Source organism: Sceloporus undulatus, chromosome 1, assembly GCF_019175285.1.
Source record: "Sceloporus undulatus isolate JIND9_A2432 ecotype Alabama chromosome 1, SceUnd_v1.1, whole genome shotgun sequence".
Classification (NCBI taxonomy): Eukaryota; Metazoa; Chordata; class Lepidosauria; order Squamata; family Phrynosomatidae; genus Sceloporus; species Sceloporus undulatus.
In genome coordinates this window covers 96,797,650-96,818,015 of record NC_056522.1, presented here as the reverse complement: position 1 = coordinate 96,818,015, position 20,366 = coordinate 96,797,650, and the positions used below count along the sequence as shown (strand labels likewise).

The 20,366-nt window shown below is 39.4% G+C and overlaps 1 protein-coding gene across 4 annotated transcripts in view; it reads right to left on the bottom strand.

Annotated features, from left to right (window-relative positions):
• Positions 1-19,788, bottom strand: part of MED23 (mediator complex subunit 23) — a 48,174-nt gene extending 28,386 nt beyond the window's left edge. For 2 of the 4 annotated variants that reach the window (XR_006101693.1, XM_042447229.1), the window contains exons 1-11: positions 19,637-19,788; positions 18,376-18,407; positions 18,188-18,275; positions 17,363-17,487; positions 17,133-17,244; positions 15,610-15,708; positions 14,752-14,853; positions 13,039-13,108; positions 11,746-11,858; positions 9,997-10,092; positions 9,350-9,367 (exon numbers count right to left, since the gene is read on the bottom strand). Coding sequence is in view for 3 of the 4 variants with exons in the window: in XM_042447229.1 (XP_042303163.1) it covers positions 9,350-9,367; positions 9,997-10,092; positions 11,746-11,858; positions 13,039-13,108; positions 14,752-14,853; positions 15,610-15,708; positions 17,133-17,244; positions 17,363-17,487; positions 18,188-18,275; positions 18,376-18,407; positions 19,637-19,687 (906 nt within the window). In the remaining variant the exon portion in view is untranslated. The remainder of the gene's footprint in view (positions 1-9,349; positions 9,368-9,996; positions 10,093-11,745; positions 11,859-13,038; positions 13,109-14,751; positions 14,854-15,609; positions 15,709-17,132; positions 17,245-17,362; positions 17,488-18,187; positions 18,276-18,375; positions 18,408-19,636) is intronic. The other 2 variants (XM_042447239.1, XM_042447249.1) reach the window with 2 other exon arrangements.
• Between the last annotated feature and the right edge of the window lie 578 nt (positions 19,789-20,366).

Genomic DNA, 20,366 nt, shown 5'->3' with positions numbered 1-20,366 from the left:
AGGGTACGGAGCGGCTCAGAATCTAATCATGAATATGCTATGTCCCTTTCTAGAGGCAAAAAAGGGGGGATCTGTGTGGTATTTATCTTCTTTTTTGTTTAAGAAAGCAATGTCATGAACCCCAGAAATGTCTTGCAAAATGTACTTTATTGCTACTCTTAACAAATAGTTTCTTTATTTCACAGGGAGCTTAAAAAGCTCCTTTCAAATTTAAAAAACAACAACAAAAAGACTGAGAAGAGCTTCTAACCTTATCCAATGTGGATTGGTTTTTGCCATGAAAAAGGGATTATGCTTTCAAATCAACAATTTGATGCAACAATGGCAAAACTTTGGACAAACTCTGAGAACAGCACTCTTTCTTTCACATGCTCTTTGCCAGCTCAAAACTGCCAAAAGCTACAAAACTAGTTGTGCTTTCTTGAAGCATGCTTATAAAACAGAAGACTTCTAATTAAAAGGAAAGCATTAGTTGCTTTTGACCCTCTTTCAAAAAAAACACAATGCCATTATCACAGTCAACCACATTACAGATTTACAAGGGCAATATTAACACCACCAGTTGAGAATACTTAGGTTTTTTTTCCAAATGCAACTATTTATGAAGCAGAGCAGAATGCAACAGACAAGACTACAAACTATTTAATGAATCAGCATGCAAAACTACTGTGTACAGGGCTTGAAATTCACTCTAATTTAATAGGGAAGAGGGCAGATCTCAAAGGGCCCAGAAATGCAAGCCTTCGTCAGTTTTGAATCAAGTTATTTAAGAGAATACAACTATATTAATATGTATTACAAAGCCAGGATTTCTATGAAAGAAAACCCCTATGTACATTAAATCTTTTAATAGTTTAGAAACAAAAATATAGGTTCTAGACTTCTACTACATTTAACTTGACCAGAAATGAAACCCATGGATAGGGTATATAGACTACATCCTTCTCTTGCACCTTCCACCACAGCCTCCCCCAACATATTCCCTAGGTATGTTCTAAGAGGGAAATGGGTATAAACAATTAGAGCAATAGGAAGGAACACTTTGTGGTAGCATCTGCAGAATTAATGCAGTTTGACACCGCTTTAACTTCCATGGCTCAATGCTATGAAATTCAGGGATTTGTAGTTTTGTGAGATATTTAGCCTTCTCTGTCAGAGAGCTCAGGTGCCACAACAAACTACAAATCCCAGGATTCCACAGAATGGAGCCCTAGGAAGGTCTTGATTCCATCTACTGATCAGGTGGCCTCAGCCTATGGAAAGACCTGCCAGAATATATTGGCTACTTGAAATGCTGTCTGTATTTGGCTAAACAAAGGTCCTCTAGGTAACAATGGCTGACTGAAGTAAACATCTCCCGGATGACCTCAGTGTAAGGGAAAGATTATATGGGAGTAGGCGATCCTATAGATAACCCATACTCAAATCATGTAGGACTTTAAAGCTAATAACCAACATGTTTTACTTTGCCCTGAAACTAACTGGCAGATAGTGGAGTGATTTTAATACTGGTGTAATATGGTTATGCCTAGATGTACCAGTAACCAATCTGGTTGCCATATGCTGAACTAACTGAAGTTTCTGAACTTGGTACAGAGATAGCCCAATGTATAACATATCACAGATATCTGGTCTCGAAGTTACCAGCACATGATCTATCATCTTTAGGTCTTCCAGTTCTAGGAAGGGGTGCAACAAGTGTAACAACCAAAGATGATAATAAGCACTCCTCTTCACATCTATCTGGGCTGCCATTTGAAGGGATGAATCCAGGAGCACCACCAAGCTGCAGCCACAGTCTTTTGTGGTGAGGACTGGCACACCTCCTTGGTTAGGACCTTTGACAGTAAGCATCTCCATCTTGTCTGGATTAAGTTTCAATTTGCTTTTCCTCATACAACTTATTACCTCCTCCAGGCATTCATTCAGAGGAGACACATTATCCTTAGCTGATGCTATAATAAAGTGTAAGGCATAGAAGAATATATATATATAAGGGTCAGCAGCTTACTAATAGCACCCTGCCCTGTGCCTCTGGATTATGTCTCCTAGCAGTTTCATGTAGATATTAAACAGCACTGGGGATAGAATGGCACCATTTCCAAGCACCACCATCTGGAACCTGACCTATATATAGGACCAGCCAAGCCCCTCAGGCATTCCATGGTATCTTAAAGGATACCATGGTCAATGGCATCGAATGTCACTGAAAAGTCCAAAGCGGAGACATACTCTTCTTGCCAATGCTTAGGCAAAGATAAGCCACTAAGGCAATCATAGTGATTTCAACTCTGTATCCTGTTCTGGTCAGTGTGGAATGAATCTAGGAAGTGTGTATCATCTTAGACTGCCTTGGGAGGGAAAGGCAACTGCCCTGTCAATCACCTTGCCCAGAAAAGGAAGACTTGATACTGTCTGTAGTTGTTAAAGTCCAGGGAGGGCTTTTTTTTTTTAAAGTGCATTCAACATTGCTGTTTTAAACAAGATGTAAACTTCCCTCCCTGAGAGATGCATTAATAATATATTGTAACTGAGTTTCAATTTCCTCCCTGGACAACCAACCAAGGAGGACAAGGATCATGAGGACAAACAGCCTTCCTTACTTGCCTTAGCAGCTTGTCCACATCAGCATTATTTACCTACTGAAACCGGTCCAATGTAATTCTACTCACAGAGTCGCTGGACACTTCACTGTCAACTTCTGCTATAACGATAGCATCTAAATTGGCTCTTATCCAAGAGATTTTTATCTGTGATTGTTGCAAGCATTACAGTGAACTACTGAAGGCTCTAGGATTCAAGGGGAAGGTGCCTGAATTAGACTTCTCACCAGCCTGGATAGTTTGGCTGGATGTGAATTCAGACACTATATGTGCAGAGAGAAAGGTTTCCTTTGCTGTACATACTGCACCTTATAGGAACAAAAATGTTCTGTATGTTATGTTTTGTTGGATATAAGTTGAGTGTTCCTCCATCTGCATTCCAATTGTCATCCTTCCTGTTTCAGCTCCCTGAGGTCCTCTGTATACCAAGGAGACCTATTAGTAATGGGCCAGAGGACCCAACATAGCCAATGCTGAGGAGTGCTGTGAATTGCAGTCAAACAATACCTGAAAGACCACAGGACTTCTACCCTAGCTGCATCACAGAGCTTGTACTGACTAGGGTTTGGACGGGATGGTGCCAAGAGTCTTTTCCAGCTCTCTGACTCTGTTCCTTTCTGAGTCTATGATCTTTGCCTTCCTGAAGTGAACTGGGAAGGGGCTTTCTTTGAAGAGTGTTCCTATAGTGCTATAAATATCCCAGTACATCCCCATGGCCTGGGAGGAACCAGTGTTCACATACGTAAGAGCACAAAGCTCTTATCAGCAGTTTATCAGGGTGACTTGCTTATGCAGCAGCCATAAGGCAACTGATCAATCATTTATTGGCTCCTGCATTCCTCAAAGGGGCACCTTCTCTTTAATATTTCTTATATAAATGAAAGCTACATTTCATTGACTTTTTTTCCTCAGATGCCTCACAAGAAAAGGCAGCCTTACATACAAATCACAGTAAAATATAATTTCATCTCACAAGTGTAACTAAATCACAATACTTTGCTCAGTTAAATTCTGTGGAAAACACAATATTTACAAAAGAAAGGAGAAAGCAGGTGAGAAATGCAGGGAAGAATCTGGTTTCCTTGTTTCTTCTGCCAATTCTTTCTCTATTCCTTTTTTTAAAAATGCAAGCTTGATTAAACCAAGAAAAATAAATACACAGACATGTCTCTCTCAGGGCCATTTCCTACTACTAAGAGGCAATGTTTACTGGCTTGCCTATATGTCATGGAAGAACTGCATTAGTAAATATATGGTGGCCCCATGGGGAGTGGACTTGCTCAGACATTTTTCTTGCATGGATGTTTCCAGACGTACCTATCTGCTTGAGACTTCATAGTACAAAACATATGATGCACTTTACATTACTTAGACGTACCTATCTGCCTGAAACTTCATAGTAAAAACATGTGATGCGCTTTACATTACTTTACCTAAAATATTGTAAACGAACAGTGTAGGCAGTTGGAGTTGAATTACACAGTTAACTATCCTGTGTTAATAGCATTTTGAAGACACTAATAGTTTGAACTTGTAGTTTACAATTTTGCAAAAGCATACCACAGGACAAAACTGGTCCCTGTACTGGAGAGGGGGTGGTGGTTATGGTACCTGAGCTAACTTTCCCTGTCCTCACAAATAAATTCAAAATATTTTTGAAGTTAATTTTTTCCCCAAGCTGGCTGATGATGCTTCTAGCAATCTACTATCTCTGTTTGCTGCCGGTAGTCTTATGAAGCATGTATAGAAGATGGCTAGAGGTTACTACTTCAGTTTAAAATACTCCCAGCTATCCAGGAAATAAAATGACATATCCCATTACCACTGCTGGGAAGGTATGGCTTTGGGACAGCAGTGAGATTGGGAGATACAATTCAACATACTAGGAGGAGGGAAGAAGAATGAGCAGATATTCTGGGGTAATCCAACACGGTGGGAAGTGAGAATGGAAAAGGAACTGGAAAAGGATGATTGGGGAATAGGGTGAAGGGCTACATGGAATAAAGAGTGACGCGGGGGAAGCCTGATGGGAAGGAAATTAGAGTGTAAGGAGGAAAGGAGAAAAGGGACGAAAGAGAAAGTGGTTGAGGGAGTGATTCTGGGAGGCAGAATCTTGTGTGCTGGGAATGCAGTCTGAGAAAGAGTGCTGAAGGATGAATATAAATGAGAAAGGCACAGATTATAGTCATGCCCAACTTTCAGGTATAAGAGCAGCCATTTCGGAATCTGTGACACTTTTCCCAACATTTTCTGTGTGCCTGTCATCCCAGAATGGTTGGAGCCAATTATTCTGCTTACTGCACTTCTATATAATTTTTTGGTCTTATTTGGGGGTATGGGGATAATCTGGGCTATTTCATTAAATTTCCAGCTTCCAGGAAACCCAACCTGTAGCTGCCAAGCTTCCAGCTCATTTCCCATCGGAGGGAAATGCAGAGACATTCCCTTCTCCTCCATCAGTTTTTGATCTTGGTATGCCTTAATAACTTCAAGAATTACTCATATACGGTAAAACAAAACCCATGGATGTTCTTTTTTTTAGCTTGCTGACCTCAACTACAAGAAATAGAATCTGTAGTTGATTATCTACCCTCTGAATGAAACCTAGCTGCTGAGTTACAGTGGACTGGAGATGGGCTGGAAAAAACTGCTCTTTTAGATTTTGTGCAAGCCAAATATGTGATGCACCAGTCAGGATTGGCTCCTTTGGGAAGCACAGGCAAAATAATGTAATTTAAATTTATCAACTTATTAAAAAGCTTGGGGTTTAACCCAGCTTTCAAAAGCCAGTAGCAAGAGGAAGAGTAGTCAATGGGATGCTTTCGTTAATAAAAACTGCTTCTGTTTATAAATTTACTACAAAACATTCTATTTGGGACTGCCCTTGAGGATGCTACAGCTAGTACAGAGTGTGAAAGCTATCCATTATACTGTTGTTTTTTTAAAAAAACTGCACTGGCTCCCCAATACATTTTGTGTCCAAGTTTAAGGTGCTGGTGATGACCTTTAAATCCCTAAACATTCTGAGGCCTTCATACTTAAGGAAATGCCTGCTTCTACATATGCCTTTAGCTTGTGGCATCCCACAGAATCCAGGTCTGATCTACAATGACATGGTGTTATTGACTGTAGGCTTTTATTCACTGCAGCTCTCAAAAATCTGCTCTCTGACTATCATTCAGCCAGTTGTGAGATGCTATAGCTTGGAGACTCAATTGATGTACAAGTTGGAGCTGAAGTTCAAAAACATCTGGAGGGGTACATAACTCCCACCACTGTTTTATCCTCTTGAATTATTTCATAATTATTTAAATTATTTTAGTGTGTGTATCATGTCCTGAGCTCTCCAAATATAGGGCAGTACATCAAAGCTGACAATATGGAAAGACAGGATGGTCAACAGTGAGCTGTTGTGACTGAAAATTTTAGTTTTTAAGAGGTTAGAAGAGATACGCCTGCAGATTTTAGATGAATGGCTTACACTTTTAGATGTGCTTTAGATAAAACTACAGCATAAAATGTAAGGTAGCCTTGAGCTGGAAAAATAGTCACTGGGATTACATGCACAGGGAAGTACCCTTATGTTAGAAGGTGTATTGCTTAAGAAGCCAATACTCTATATGGAGAATGAAGAAGCTGTAAATGAACCATTATTCTAATCAGATGGTAGGTGTGGAGACAACCAATGTAGTACAGGGAAGTAATCCTGAGAGAAGTTTCCTAAAGGGGAACTATAAATGAGTTTTCCAGGTACAAAAAGAGAGCAAAGAGAATAGGAGGAGAAAAGGGGGAAGGAGGTTGGAGGCAATTAGGGAAGGGGATCCTGACAGCATGCTTCACTGCTCTCCTATGCAAACAAACTGATTTTTCATTCACCCAACCATATTCATGTAATCTGCTTATAGTAATATCAGTGTAAGCAGATCACCTGGATACTGCATATAAATATTGGGCTCTACATACACACAGGCTCTAGTTCAAATAGGTCCAAGTCAGATACACATTGTCACATGGGATAGTATGAACAAACATGGCAGTTTTTAAAAATAAGCTTGCTTCCATTTAATCATCCATGAGTCACAGTAACTCATTTTTGACAAAGTTATAACTACCTGATGTTGCAGTGCAAAGCTAAGGTCTAAAGTGTTGAAAGTATCAGGATATATACATAATCCATCACAGAATAATCTGCAATTAAATTGGTCTACACAGTTTAAGAACAGATCATTCAATATAATTTGCATAGTCAACCTTGAATTCCCACCAAGCAATGTCACACACAACCCTTTCATGCTTTTTTACTGACACATGAACAAAATTTTACAGACTGTTGTTATTATGGCAGCACACCTACGATTCATAGTATGTCAGCATTTCCATTAAAAACCATGAATTCCAAAGCTTTGTGACTTGGCCATAAAAGTTTGCTGTGGGTTGAAAAGATAACCACAAATAGAGCTATGATGGAAATCAGAATCTCCCACAAATCTTGAGTCTTTGATTAGGAATGTTTTAGTAGAGCAAATGATATTACTAAAATTACATCTCTAAAATTAAAAAGCTTTGAAGATTTTTCAGTTTTGCTTACAAACACATTTACTGTTACTTCATGGATAAGGATATACTTCATGGATAAGGATATACTGGGAGGTTTAAGGCAGTGGAATGAGTCATCTGAGAGAACAATAGAATATTTTAAAATTAGAAGAACAGAAATGAGTTGAATATGACATTTCTGACACTGAATTCACTTTATCTGAAAAACAGAGAGGGGAGCAAGAGGCCTATGACCTCAGGACCACACATCACTCACTGAACAACCCTGTCTATTTTCCGTTACTTTCCTTTGCGCAAAATAATCTCCTTGCATCCTCTAGGGAAATTTTTGCTCTCAACTGGTTTAAGCCAAAGATTGTGTCTATTTTTGAAAAAAAAAAAAAGAGCTCTCCCACCTGGGCCTAAAATGGTGTATACGGATAAAGTGCACACAGAGATAGCACGATATACAGGATAAAGATGCAGCAAGTACATACTGAACACCCATTCTCCTTAAGGACCTACAGTAATCCCTGTATACATGTGCTGAGAAACTACAGAATAGCAATATTCTGATAATCCCACAATGAGGCTTTCCCCCAAACATGTGAGGAAAGCCTGGGACTTTTATGTTTAATGTATTTCGCATTGTTTGTCTTTTCTTGACTTCAGAAAAGTCAAGAAGGTTGCTATTTAATAGTCAAGGAAGATGCCACTACAGTATGTTCACCATGGCTTCCAAGTCTAAAGCTGAATTCGTCCATTATGTATGACACTTATTGGCTATATGTACACCACTTTGTGCAACACTAAACCCCATAAAAGTATAGGGTGGCTCTACGCATTTATGAATAAATACTGTAGGATTTACACAGGATATAATGGTCCAAAGCTCCTGGGCTCATACTGGTGAATTTCCATCTGAACTGAGATAGATGCCTGCTCATCACTATTTATTTTAGCAAAGCAAACATCAATATACATACAGCAATAAAGTCCAAATCAGCTACTAGTCCAACACTACCTTCTCTCCTTTCTAACTGGTTTGTTCATTTTATCTTTTTATGACTAGAGAACATATTTACCACAATGAAACATTTTGCATGTGCTCTAATGGGCACATGGAACTACAACTTTAATTAGCTTCTTTACTCAGTGCAAGGGAGAAACCACATAGACACAAGGAATATGATGTGCATATCTGTCTTGTTTCTTTGAAGTGAAAAGGAAAACACCAGCGAGTAACTTTGATATGTATACAAGGGGACTACATCAGGAACTCCCTGAATCAGGATGTGGTATGGTGAAAAAATATTGTACACATGAGCAGGATTTTATCTGGGAAACAGCCCCTTTTGTTCATACTGCTCTACCAGCCATAAACGGTTCTGCATTTAAGGCTCTGCATTATGGCCAGAATATTTAAAGTATGTATCATAAAAACAGTGTGCTATTTTATTATTTCTTTGCAAACAGAATGTGTGTAAGGTAAAGGCTGTGGGATTTCTTTTAAAATACAATGACCACGTTTTCAGCATCAAGCAAACATTATGGTCAAGTACAATCCCTGAAATAAAGAGTTTTTATAAAATGAAAACACTGACACAACCTTCACTATAGTATTGCAAACACCAACGCTATTGCACTTTGAGTCGATATCACTTTAATTCAAAAAAGAGCAGAGGCCAATATTTAAATATATAAGCAGGCAAATGTAGATAGAGCATAAGTTATAAATTGGTTTCAATTTGAGTTTTCCTTTTTTCCTTTTTACCTATATTTCTTTCAGCCAATTTTCAGATACTTAAAAGGGAAACTTCTTATGAAGGCTGAGAATTACCTTCCCTAGTCAAGTTGATTTTTTACATATAAATTTTAAGCATACTAAGATTTGACAGAAGGAATTTTCTTTCAGATGTTTAAAGAAACCTTTTTTAAAGGCAAGGGCATTTTATATTTTGAACAAAAACAACTATGGCATGTTTGGTAAATAACTTAAGCCAACTAGTGAACTGGTTATTGATGTCCTTTTTAAACTACACTGAATTCTTAAAACTCAGATTTTGATAGAACATTGACCTTATATTAGCATGTGACTATCCCACCAATTTCAAGCCCTGGCCAGATGTGTATTCTCGAACTGGAATCAGTGGCTACAAAGCAGCCAGCGTATCGTTAGTCACAATACAACAGTAAGGTTGTGAACATACCTGAGCAATGTTCAAGGTCTAGAGCATTGGAGGATGGGCAGGACAAGACAGGACAGAACAAAAATAAAGGAAGAAAAAAAGAAAAGACAAAACAGTGACTATGAGGCCAGCCTCAAGTTACCCCAACTCAGACCAGGCCCTCCCACATGGTAAGGCAAAAAAAAAAAAAAAAAGTCATGTAACATTAAACCATTAATTACCACTGAAGGTAATGAAAACATGCCAAGGCATTCAACAGACAAGTTGTAGAGACCATCTAAGCAGTACAGCTACCACCAGTGCCACAACCAAAAAAAGAAAACAGGAGAAAAAAAGGTGTTTCTACTACAAGTAAAAGTTTGTCTGCTGCAGGTTAAAATCTGTTGAGAGTATATTTGAGGCTGGCCTTATAGGAGAAAAAAGCAATGCCAAAAATATTATTATTATTTTTAAAAAAACCTCTATCTTTAAATTTAGAAACCTTGAGCAATATGTAAATAATAGAATAATCATGCCCAATTCACCTAAGGTGGTACTATTGAAGGACGGAGGGAGTAATCATGATCTGCACCTCAACTGTTTTGCTTAGTTAGCTATAGCAAAGAAAAAGAGAAAAGAAAAGTGCAGGTTCTATGCAAAGCGAAAAGCATTACAGCATCATACAGTACCTGCTTGTTTAGACCTAGCATATTGCAGACCATATCTCTGGAATAGGGTTGTTCCAGCACATACCGCAACAAAGCAGTCTGGGGCTCAAACAGATCCTTGAAAACAAAACAAAACAGGAAACAAATACCAACCTATTGACACACAACAGAGTCGCTCTCAAAGCAAAGCTTTAACCTTGATAAACATTAACACTTGCTTTCTTTCCCCTTTGCATTCCTCAGATTGGCAAAAGGTGGTATTAGTGATTTGATGTTTTGAGACATAAAAGTAAAATTTACCTTGGACTAACATTCTCCTTACAGTCTAGAAACTGTCTCTCAACCCTGAATTTTTGCCTACTGATACATTTTACATCTGTAGGCATGGACATTTACACAGGATATTGTTATCTCACATATTCCTAAATTCATCACTATCATCTCCATACCCTGAAGTGTATTCACAATGGCCAAAGTCACACAACATGATTAAGTCAAGGAATTGTAGAATCCCCGACTACAAGTTTATTAGTGTATGTTGCTCCCAACTGACAGCAGGAGCAGCTAAACAAAGAAGAGAACTTTGCTCCATGCTTTACTTGGTCTGTTGTTCTAATGCAGGTGTGTAGACAGTAGGCAGCCTTCATTCTGGTCTGTTTATCTCCCAATAAGCCAAAACAAAATCTGAATACATTCTTTAATTTACTGAGACAGAAACAAACCTGAGAGGAGACTGCATCCATCTTCATAAATGTGGTAGGGATATGAGATTTTGTATCAACTAAAGTAAACACACTAACATCAGTAACCCTGCTTAAGTTTACTAAAACATACAAGACACTTTAATTCAGACCACGGAATGCAAACATATTATACAGTTGTTTGAGTGGGAATGACTGGGCAGCTTGCTTATCATAACTGATAACCCAGGATTCTCTGGGCTTTCACATCATGTGATCACAACCAGCCTCTCACTTTTACCCACAAAATATTTTAAAGAGAAACTGGCTGCATCATCTCTAGTGGTTGCATTCCCACCTTGTCCATGGAGACAGTGCACAAAGGATCTACTTAAGACAGACAAACACAGCAAATGTAGGGTGGGGGATGAAGGTACGATTATCACAGACAACATACCCCATGAACTTTTTGTAATATGTAAGATGCATAAATACTGCATCCCTTTTAAACAATCCACAGCTATCATTGTTGACTAATTACTATTTTCCAAAAAAGCAGCTAAACATTCTAAAGCTAGAAGTCCATTAGACAAAAGCAAGTGCTGTTTCTACCTAACTATCAAGTAAAAGTCAGCTTGAGAAACTATTTTTCCTTCTAAAGCATTAGCTACTCTAAGTACAGTGGATCCTTGTTATACGCTGGGGTTTGGTTCCAAGATCCTCCGTGTATAACAAAATCTGTGTATGCTCAAGTCCCATTAAGTATAATGACATAGCAAAATGGTGTCCCTAATAAAAAAATGGAACATCAAGGTAAATTTATACTTTTTTGGAACATTTTCAAACCGTGTATGCTTAAATCCGTGTATAAAAAATCCGTGTATAAGAAGGGCCGACTGTATGTCTGCCTTTGGTGGAGTTCTCATTTATATCAAGCTTTGTTCACTAGCTACAAATGCAATGTCAAGGAAGGACTTGAACAGACTCACTCTACACAAGAAGTTTCTGGAAACAGCTGATGGGGAGGGAGTAATGCTTATATAAAGTAAAGTGACCAGATTTAATAAGCATCTGTCACATGCACAGATACCTTATCATATGGCAAAAGGCCTTTCAGTGGGAAGCGAAGTGTTGTAGGATCCAGCTTCCATGAATTGCAAATAGCACCAGAGTTATTTACTACAGGAAGAAGACTACACCGACCTACAGGTATTAAACACCAAAGAGAGAAAAAGTGATTCACAAAGTACATCACTCCCTAAATCTATAAGGATTACAAGTCCTAGAATACTTTTTGTAATCTTTTCACAAACATACATATCTTCACACAGGCATCAGTAAACTACTATAGTTTGATAGTAAAATGTCCTAGGCCTAAATCCAATTATTGGTCCCAACTGAATCAATGAATTTAGTAAGTAATTTATGAAAACTCTACCAATTTATATAATTTATGGAAATACTAATGATTTAATGTGTTTATCCTAATTGGGACTAACAGTTGGATTTAGGCTCTAGTAATGAAGGTGCCTTAAATTAAAAGTGCACCGAATTTCAGTTTTCTAGCTAGTGTGGAAGAAATATGATGAAGTCCTCTTATTTTATACAAAGCAGGTAAGTATAATCCAAGTAACTGGTGTTGTCTAGACAGGCTATCAGAGAAGCAAATGTTTCAGTAGCAGTAAGCACAGTGACTGGTATTATCATTGGTAGTACCTCTCTTGACTCAAGGAAGTCAACTTTCACATGTGGGCCTATACCTGGGTAAGGCCAATCTCCCATGACTATCTTTTGCTATGACACTATGATTTGGTGGGTGTATCTGCACACTATGCTTGATCCCTGGTACCACTCAGTGGCAGTTTACCAGAAGTTACGAGTCAGTGGTAAATCTAGTTGAAAAATACATCTAGTGCATTTAAACCTGTGACACAGCTAACCTTTTCTGGTATGTTCTAAATATCCTAGACTACAATTTCCCTTATCTCTGATCATATGCCATGCTTGCTGAGGCTGATGGGAATTGTCGTCCAAAAACATTTGGAAGACACCCAGACTGAGATATGTTATATGTATGTTTATTTCTTCAGCTATTCCTAACCAAGTTAACAATACATTTTGTTGTTGTGTGCTTCAAGCCACTTCTGACTTTACAGCAGATTTCATGGGGATTTCTTAACAGAATTTATTCAGAAGGGGTTTGCCCTTGCCTTCCTCTGAGGCTGAGAGTGTTTGACTTGCCCAAGGTCATCCAGTGGGTTTCTACAGCTGAGCAGGGATTTGAATCCTGGTCCCCCACGTGCCCTAGTCCAATACTCAAACCACTACACCGCGCTTGCACTACACTGCACTACAGTAGTATATAGCATATAGAAATACTTACCACAGATGGAATTTATTCTTGCTGTAGGCCTGAAGGAATCCACAAAATCTGATACTAGGTTGCCCAACAACTTAAAAAAATTGAAATGAAATATCCAATTGAATAAAAGTCACTCATCAAGCAAATTACTTTCAAATTTAAACAGTTGAAATTAATCCAAACACCAAACACGAGAAAATCATGAATAGGAATTACACATATCTTGAATTAAGAATCACACCAGCAAAATGTATTCCATTTGTTAACTCACTTCCTATTATTGAAAGAGTCAGGCAAATTAGAGCAGCAATGTAAATTAATCCTTTTTCGCATTACCAACCACATCTGTCATTGGCTGTGTACAAAACAACAGATAGATATACAAGAATGACCAACCAACATCCAAAAGCAGAGAACAGGGTACAGCTTTAGATATCATAATGGTGAAAGTGAAATAGGAACTATAAGTGTTTCTGACAGGGAAACACAATTTTTTGTTGTATGGTGAGAGTCTGGAGCATCACCCACTGACAGCATTGTCTAAGGTCTATTTAAATACCCTCTTTTGTACATGATGAAATCTGGAGATGGTATGTGGTGGGGCATCCAGATCACCAATTAACTGCTTGCTAACAGCAGGGATGAAAAAGCAATCTCTGCACTGGAATCTGTTTTCTCCCATCTGAGTGACACCTGTTCTGCTGGCCAGTGGGTGCGGGGGGTAGGACAAGTCCATGTGTCCTAAGACTCAGTTTGCTTGAACGGAATTGCTGAAGTGAAGATCAGTGGCTGTAGTGAGAGCCTTGGCATCAAAGGGTACAAGAGCCATAGTTCATCAAAAAGGTGCAGTTTTTCCAAGAAAACACTTGGAAGTAACTTCTGGAGAAATTACTATAAAATTTGGTAGCACTATGTGACACCTAGTCTTGCAAAACCATTTTGAAGGTATCTTGGAGAACACTATATGCAAAGACATTGTGACTACTTTTTCAGTACCTGTAATGGAAATGGCTTAGCAGCTGGAGACTGGCCTTGATGGGAAAGTTAACACAATTACCAGTGACTATGGTCTTACACAAATAGATGCCTTCAAAGTAAGACAATTCTCATTCATTTCAGAAGTTGACAAAGGCCCCATACAGACAGGCCTAAATAAAGCTGCTTTGGGTCATTGTGGAGATATGCTATTTAAATGATGCATGCGTACTAAGAGTCTGGAAGTTGCGCTAAAGCTGCGCTCCAGTCCTTAGGACTAGATCTTGGCTTTGGCACAGCTTCCGGACTCTTAGTATGCATGCATCATTTAAATAGCCTACCTCCAAAGTGACCCGAAGCAGCTTTATTTTGGCCTGTCTGTATGGGGCCAAAGACACTTTAACTATTTGTCAAAGTTTGCTCAAACATGAAAAAAGCATTTTCCTTGGGTAACAAATTCAACTGGGTAGTCTCCCAAAGGAATGTTACATAAATTATTCAGCTACTTTGACCAGTCCAAGTTTCTTAAAACAGTATGTGTGTAACTGGTGTGTTAAAAGTAACAAGAATAGCCTGCAATTATCATTATGAGAATGCTTTTAGGTTCCCAAGTTCATAGGAAGCACACTGATATTATAAGATGAAATGTACACTACAGGTTCCTCATTTCTAATGACCTGATAATCTTGAGGACTCCATTTTGCAGTCCAGTTTTTAAAAAACAACACCGCTCTTTACTGTTTCATATTCAAATCTTACCCAATGTGGAAGTTTTCCTTCAGGATACAACTTTCGTATCTCTGTGACTGCAAAATATGCAGGCAATAAGCACGCATTCCTTTCCAAAATATAGGCAACAACCTAAGCAAGAAACAAAAATAATAAAAACAAATAAGTCAGATGAAATGTTCCATCAAGTAAAGATTTAGAGCTCCAGCCAGCCTCCTATATCTTCTTCCAGGATATTCTTGATATTCATTTTTTATTCTAGTTACACATTGAGTATTTCTTGGTCATTGAGCATACATAGTAGGTTGAGGGGTATAGAGGGGAGAGGTCTCCTTTCCAAAGACTTTTTAATAACCCAATTTGGTTTTAAAGCATGTATACTAAGCACCCGAGTTTGTAATAAAGGAAGGACAGAAAGGATGGAAGGGATATCCTGTACAGAAAGCATGGCCGAAATTAGGCAATTTGATTATATTGCTTCAGTTTAACAGACCTTCTATTTTAGGTTTTTATTGAAGCAATGATAAAAGGGTCTTATACCCTAGAATGCTAAAAAGGGCTAGGTGGAAATAATAACTTTTTAGATTGCAAAAAAGTGTTCTGACTTGTGCATAAGGAACTAGAGAACAAAACACTGTCCATGCCCATCCTCCTGCAAGACACAATTTGCTATCGTCAGCAAACGGAATCAAACAAAAAATACTTTAATCCACCCATTTTTTTTAGTAGCTGCAGTGCTGGATTTTTTTAAAAAAGAGTAGAGCACATTGAGTGAATGATTCAATGAGTATTTACAAAAATTTAATACAGAAGAAACATTATTAGGTTAAGAAAATGCAAATACTTATCTATTTTGATATCATAGGTTCTATCATTTTACAGGTTTACCTCTCTTGCTGCTAAAAGCTGCTGCACAACAGCAGAGCTGACTGTGTTAGGGATAGTTAGGATTTTCTCCAGTATACCCTTCAAAAGATCTCGCACACCCTGTAAAAATTCAGATAAAATTATGCAGAGAATTTTTAAATAAATCATGTTTACATCTTGTGTAACAAGATGAAAGCATACATGTAAACATTTTAACTTTAATACTGTAGTTTGATTTACATTACTTTAAAAATTAATATGACATAAGAAAAAGCATGAAATGAGTTAGCTGCTGTTGTTCCCCCATCCCTGCCCCTGCCCAATGATTATTAGAAGTATACATCCAGCCTTCCGTTTTCAAGGGTGATCCATTCCAGACCCTCCCGTGAAAACAGAAACTCACAGATACTCAAGCGCCATAGGATGGAATGGAGGCGCATCTATTTCTATTGATATGGTGATGAAAAGCAGGGTAGTTTTTATGGAGCAGGTGAGTTTTTAGTTTGTTTGTTTTTAGTTTGTTTTTATTTTTTGTATATTTTATGTGATTTCATAATTGTTTTAATTGTTCTGAATTGTTCTGAATTTTATTGAGATTTTAAATGTTTTATCTGTGAGCTGCCTTGGGGTCAGCTCACAGTTTGCTTCTTTTTTGAGGTGGGGGTGGGATATTTTCTCGCCATGGACAGTAGAATCTGCAAAAGCAGAATCTATGGATATGAAGAGCTGAGGCCCTCAACAGATGTGCCAAAAGAAGCAGCTTCTGGCCGCTTCAAGGGTGTGGGATTCAGATGACGCATGCCTTCAAAGCAGCCGGAAGCTGCTCTGAGGCAGCCAAAGGAGAAGAGGGAAAAAGATTGGCAAAAATCTGCTCCTGACGGTGGCTGGTTTGCGACCATGGCAGCGACCCACTTAGAGAGCAAGCTGTGCAGTCACCACAGTCCCAGGCCAATCACAGGCCAATCGTGGCTGGAGCAGCCAGAGGCTGTTCTTTGTTGCCTATCTGCTACACCCCTGATTGTACTAGCTGTAGTGCTGGGAACTGGAAATTTCATATTAAAACATCAGTTCAGTTCATGAAATCCTTGGGTAACCTTAAACAAGTTAATGGCACTGATGAAATCCTTCACTGGCCTGTTACAGACTGCCAAAATAAATCTGCTTCGGGTCTCTTTGGAGGTATGCTATTTTAATGATGCATGGGTCCTAAGAGTCCGGAGGTCACGCCAAAGCCACACTCCATTCCTAAGCACTGGAGTGCAGCTTTGGTGCAGCTTCCAGATTCTTCGAATGCATGCATCATTTAAACAGCATTCCTCCAAAGAGACCCGAAGCAGCTTTATTTTGGCAGTCTGTAACAGGCCACTGTAAAGATTGTGGAATAAAACCAAGATATAGAAATGTTTCCTATTTTAAACTACAGGGTCATTTACACTTTACAGAACAACCAAAAATATACAGAGACTGACTGTAGCCTAAAATGCTGCTAGCAGACATGATACAATACAAAAATATTGCAAGGGTGAGATTTTAAAGACCATTACCTTGTAGTCTACACCACCAATTATTTTCTGGACAAGTTTAAATGTTAAAGACCATAGTTGTGTTCTTTCCCATTCTAGGATGTCAGAATTTAGCAGGGACTCACAAACCATCCTAAAGAAATCAGAAACAAAACTGAGTGATACATCTCCTACGGATAATCCTGAAGTATCTGATGTATTATAATCAGTTGCCTGCTATACTATTCTGGCTGTCAGAAAAAGAGACATACCTGGGTGGCAGAAGCCCAGTCTCCACAGCCATGGCTAGACAGTCATACAGAAAAGAAATTCTTTTAGGGCTATGTTGGCTATGTATGAATTTTACAATCCACTGGATACATTGTTCATGAGATTCCTGTAAAATAAAAGATTATTAGGAATTCAGCACCTACTTCATGTTATTAATTGATAAAAGTAAATTGACAAACCATTAAAGCTAATAAATCCTCCAAGTCAAATACCTTAAATATGCTCCCATTTTTAATACAAGATAGTATGCAACTGAAGAGGGCAGGAAGAGATTTCCAAAACAACTATCGGGAAGGAACAAGTTCAGTACAGTCAACTATTATGGATCTGAACAAGTAACAATGATGATGGGAAAGAGAAGGATCGCATAGCCACTGCTGTGTGGTAATTAACATCTGTTGTCATTGTCAAACTGACTTGTATTTCTACCTTCTGTATTTTGTTTCCTAATTGTAAGAGTTATTAAAGCCCTACATGCAAAAAGAATCCAGAAATAGTATGTTACAAGGTGGAAATGGGAGGGCAGGAAGAGAAGACCCCCAAAACACATCTCTGCCCTGTAAAAAGGGACTAGCACAGCTTAACCATGAGCTGATTATCAGGACCTGCCTGGTGCTGTAGGTACTGGAAGTTTTCTCACATCTTTCATAGGTGTAATATATCAGAGACTTTTACAGACACCTACAAGAAACTCATACTAAATACTGGCAGAAAATGATTGGAAGGAAAAAGAACTGTCAGGTTCCATAAAGCGTTTTGGGCTGCAATTTTTGGACGCTTTGAACAATATTATCAGCAACACTCACTTGGGAAAGATTGCTCCAGAACTGTCGAAAGGCTCCCAAACAACTGATTAATTTGGTTCTCTCATCTTCAGGGGTGTCCATAAACATGCTGTTGAAATAAAGACACAGTTACTTGTTAAGAATCTTATCACAAGCTAACAAAATTTAATTTTTACAACTGTGTAAGAAAACAGCTGTACTACACTCACCCAGGAAAAGCCTCTTCTATGACTTCTGTTTTCTACAAGGAAAAGAAATAAAAATGATGAGATTTGTACTGACAGGAGCAAACTGGCTTTTGTCCCATATCTCCTCTGTCCTGTGTTCAACCACCTCACATGGACAAGAAAAGTTGTCTAATAAGTCAATAGTAATGATAAAGATGAACGTAATTATGAAGATGAAAACAACTCACAGGATCAATAAATGATAGAAGATTTAAAGAAGAATTTTAAACACAAGAGTGTGTATGCCTTTAAGTCACCTGTCAACTTATAGAGGCCCCCATGAATTTCATAGGGTTTTCTCAGGCAAGGATTACTCAGAAGACATTTTGCCAGTTCCATTCTCCGAAATAAATACACTGTTTTCCTACCAAAATGTGGTTGCCAAAATGGTTAAAAATTAAAAATCATATCCATCTTAAACCATTTTATTATGACATAAGCTTACATGGACTTGACTCCAATTGATCAGGCGCACGATCTGTTAACCATCTGTTAAGAGTGTTTATTTATTTATAAATATATTTATATACTGACTTTACATATTTAGCCAGTTTATAAGGATTGGATCCAGGCTCTATGAAGAACTATATTCTCCATAAGAGACTGTCCAGATTTTAAGCTTCTTGGGAAAGGATTTCTCTGCCCCAGCACCCTCACAAAGATTCCCAACCATCCCAAGCAGTCGCACAAGTCTATGTCAAGAACAGTGATCCACAAAGTAGACTGGCTCTCAATTTTATACCTCAACAACAAAAAACTTAAGCTTGGCCTAACAGCTGACAAGCCTCCCACCCCTTGCCTGGGTCCTGTCCTCCTCCTTTTCCCCCTTCCTTCCTTCCTGCTCCCTTTCTCCTTTCTTCCTTGGCTCCCCCCTGACCCTTCCACTCCTTGCCTAGTCCCTGTCCATTCTTCCTTGTTCTCTTTTCTCCTTCCTTCCTTCCCTCCCTCTTTCTTTCCTTCCTTCCTCTGTTCTCCTTCCTCCCTTCCCTCTTTCCTTCCTTCCTCTTTCTCCTTCTTCCCTTCCCTTTCTCCTTCCTCCCTTCCCTTTCTCCTTCCTCCCTTCCCTTTTCCCTTCCTTCCTCTTTTCTCCTTCCTCCTTTCCCTCTTCTCCTTCCTTCCTTCCTTCCTTCTTCCCTTTTCTCCTTCCCTTAGCTCCCCCGAGCCCCCCACCCCTTGCCCTGGCCTCCCTAGGCCCCCCAGGCCCCTTCCTTCCAGGGCCGGGGCGAGGGAGGCCTGCACTCACCACCACCTCCTCGAAGATGCTGAGCAGCTGGCTCTCCATGGGGATCGCCATGATGAGGAGGCCTCAGATGCCCGGACCTCCCTTTCTCCGCCGCATCCGGCGCCTGCTTCAAGCGGGGCCGGGGAAGCACTTCCAGGGAGCCCAGGAGGCGGAGGCCGACTAGGCCCAGCCTCTTCCCTCCCTCCCTTCCTCCCTCCTGCTCGGCTGGAAATGGAGGCCGGCCGGTTAAGAGCCTGGTCCCTGAGAAGGGAGGAAATGGAGGACCTTCATAAAATGGAGGACAATCTGGAAAAAGAAGTACCCCTAGAGATGTACATTTATGCTTCTCCATCCACACAGGAGAGATAACTCGGTTTGGCAGCGCTTTAACTCTTTGTCTGGCTCTTTGCTATGGAATTCTGGGAGCTGGAGTTTGTTGTGGGGCCCAGAGCGGAGCTGCGCTCCGTTCTGGGTCCACAACAAACTCCAACTCCCAGAATTCCATAGCAAAGAGCCAGACAGAGTTAAAGCGCTGCAAAAATGGAGGACCTTCAAGGAATAAAATGGAGGACGTGGCCCCATAAAAGCTAAAAACACACGCAGAAATGTAAATTCGTGCTTCTCAGCCATGCTCAAAATGGAGGCTACTTTGATTCCTCCTGGACGGAAGGTTGAAATGGAGGACATGTCCTGGAAAAGGAGGGCCTCTGCTCGCCCTGGATGCCTCTCCGCTTATATATGGCGACCCCAT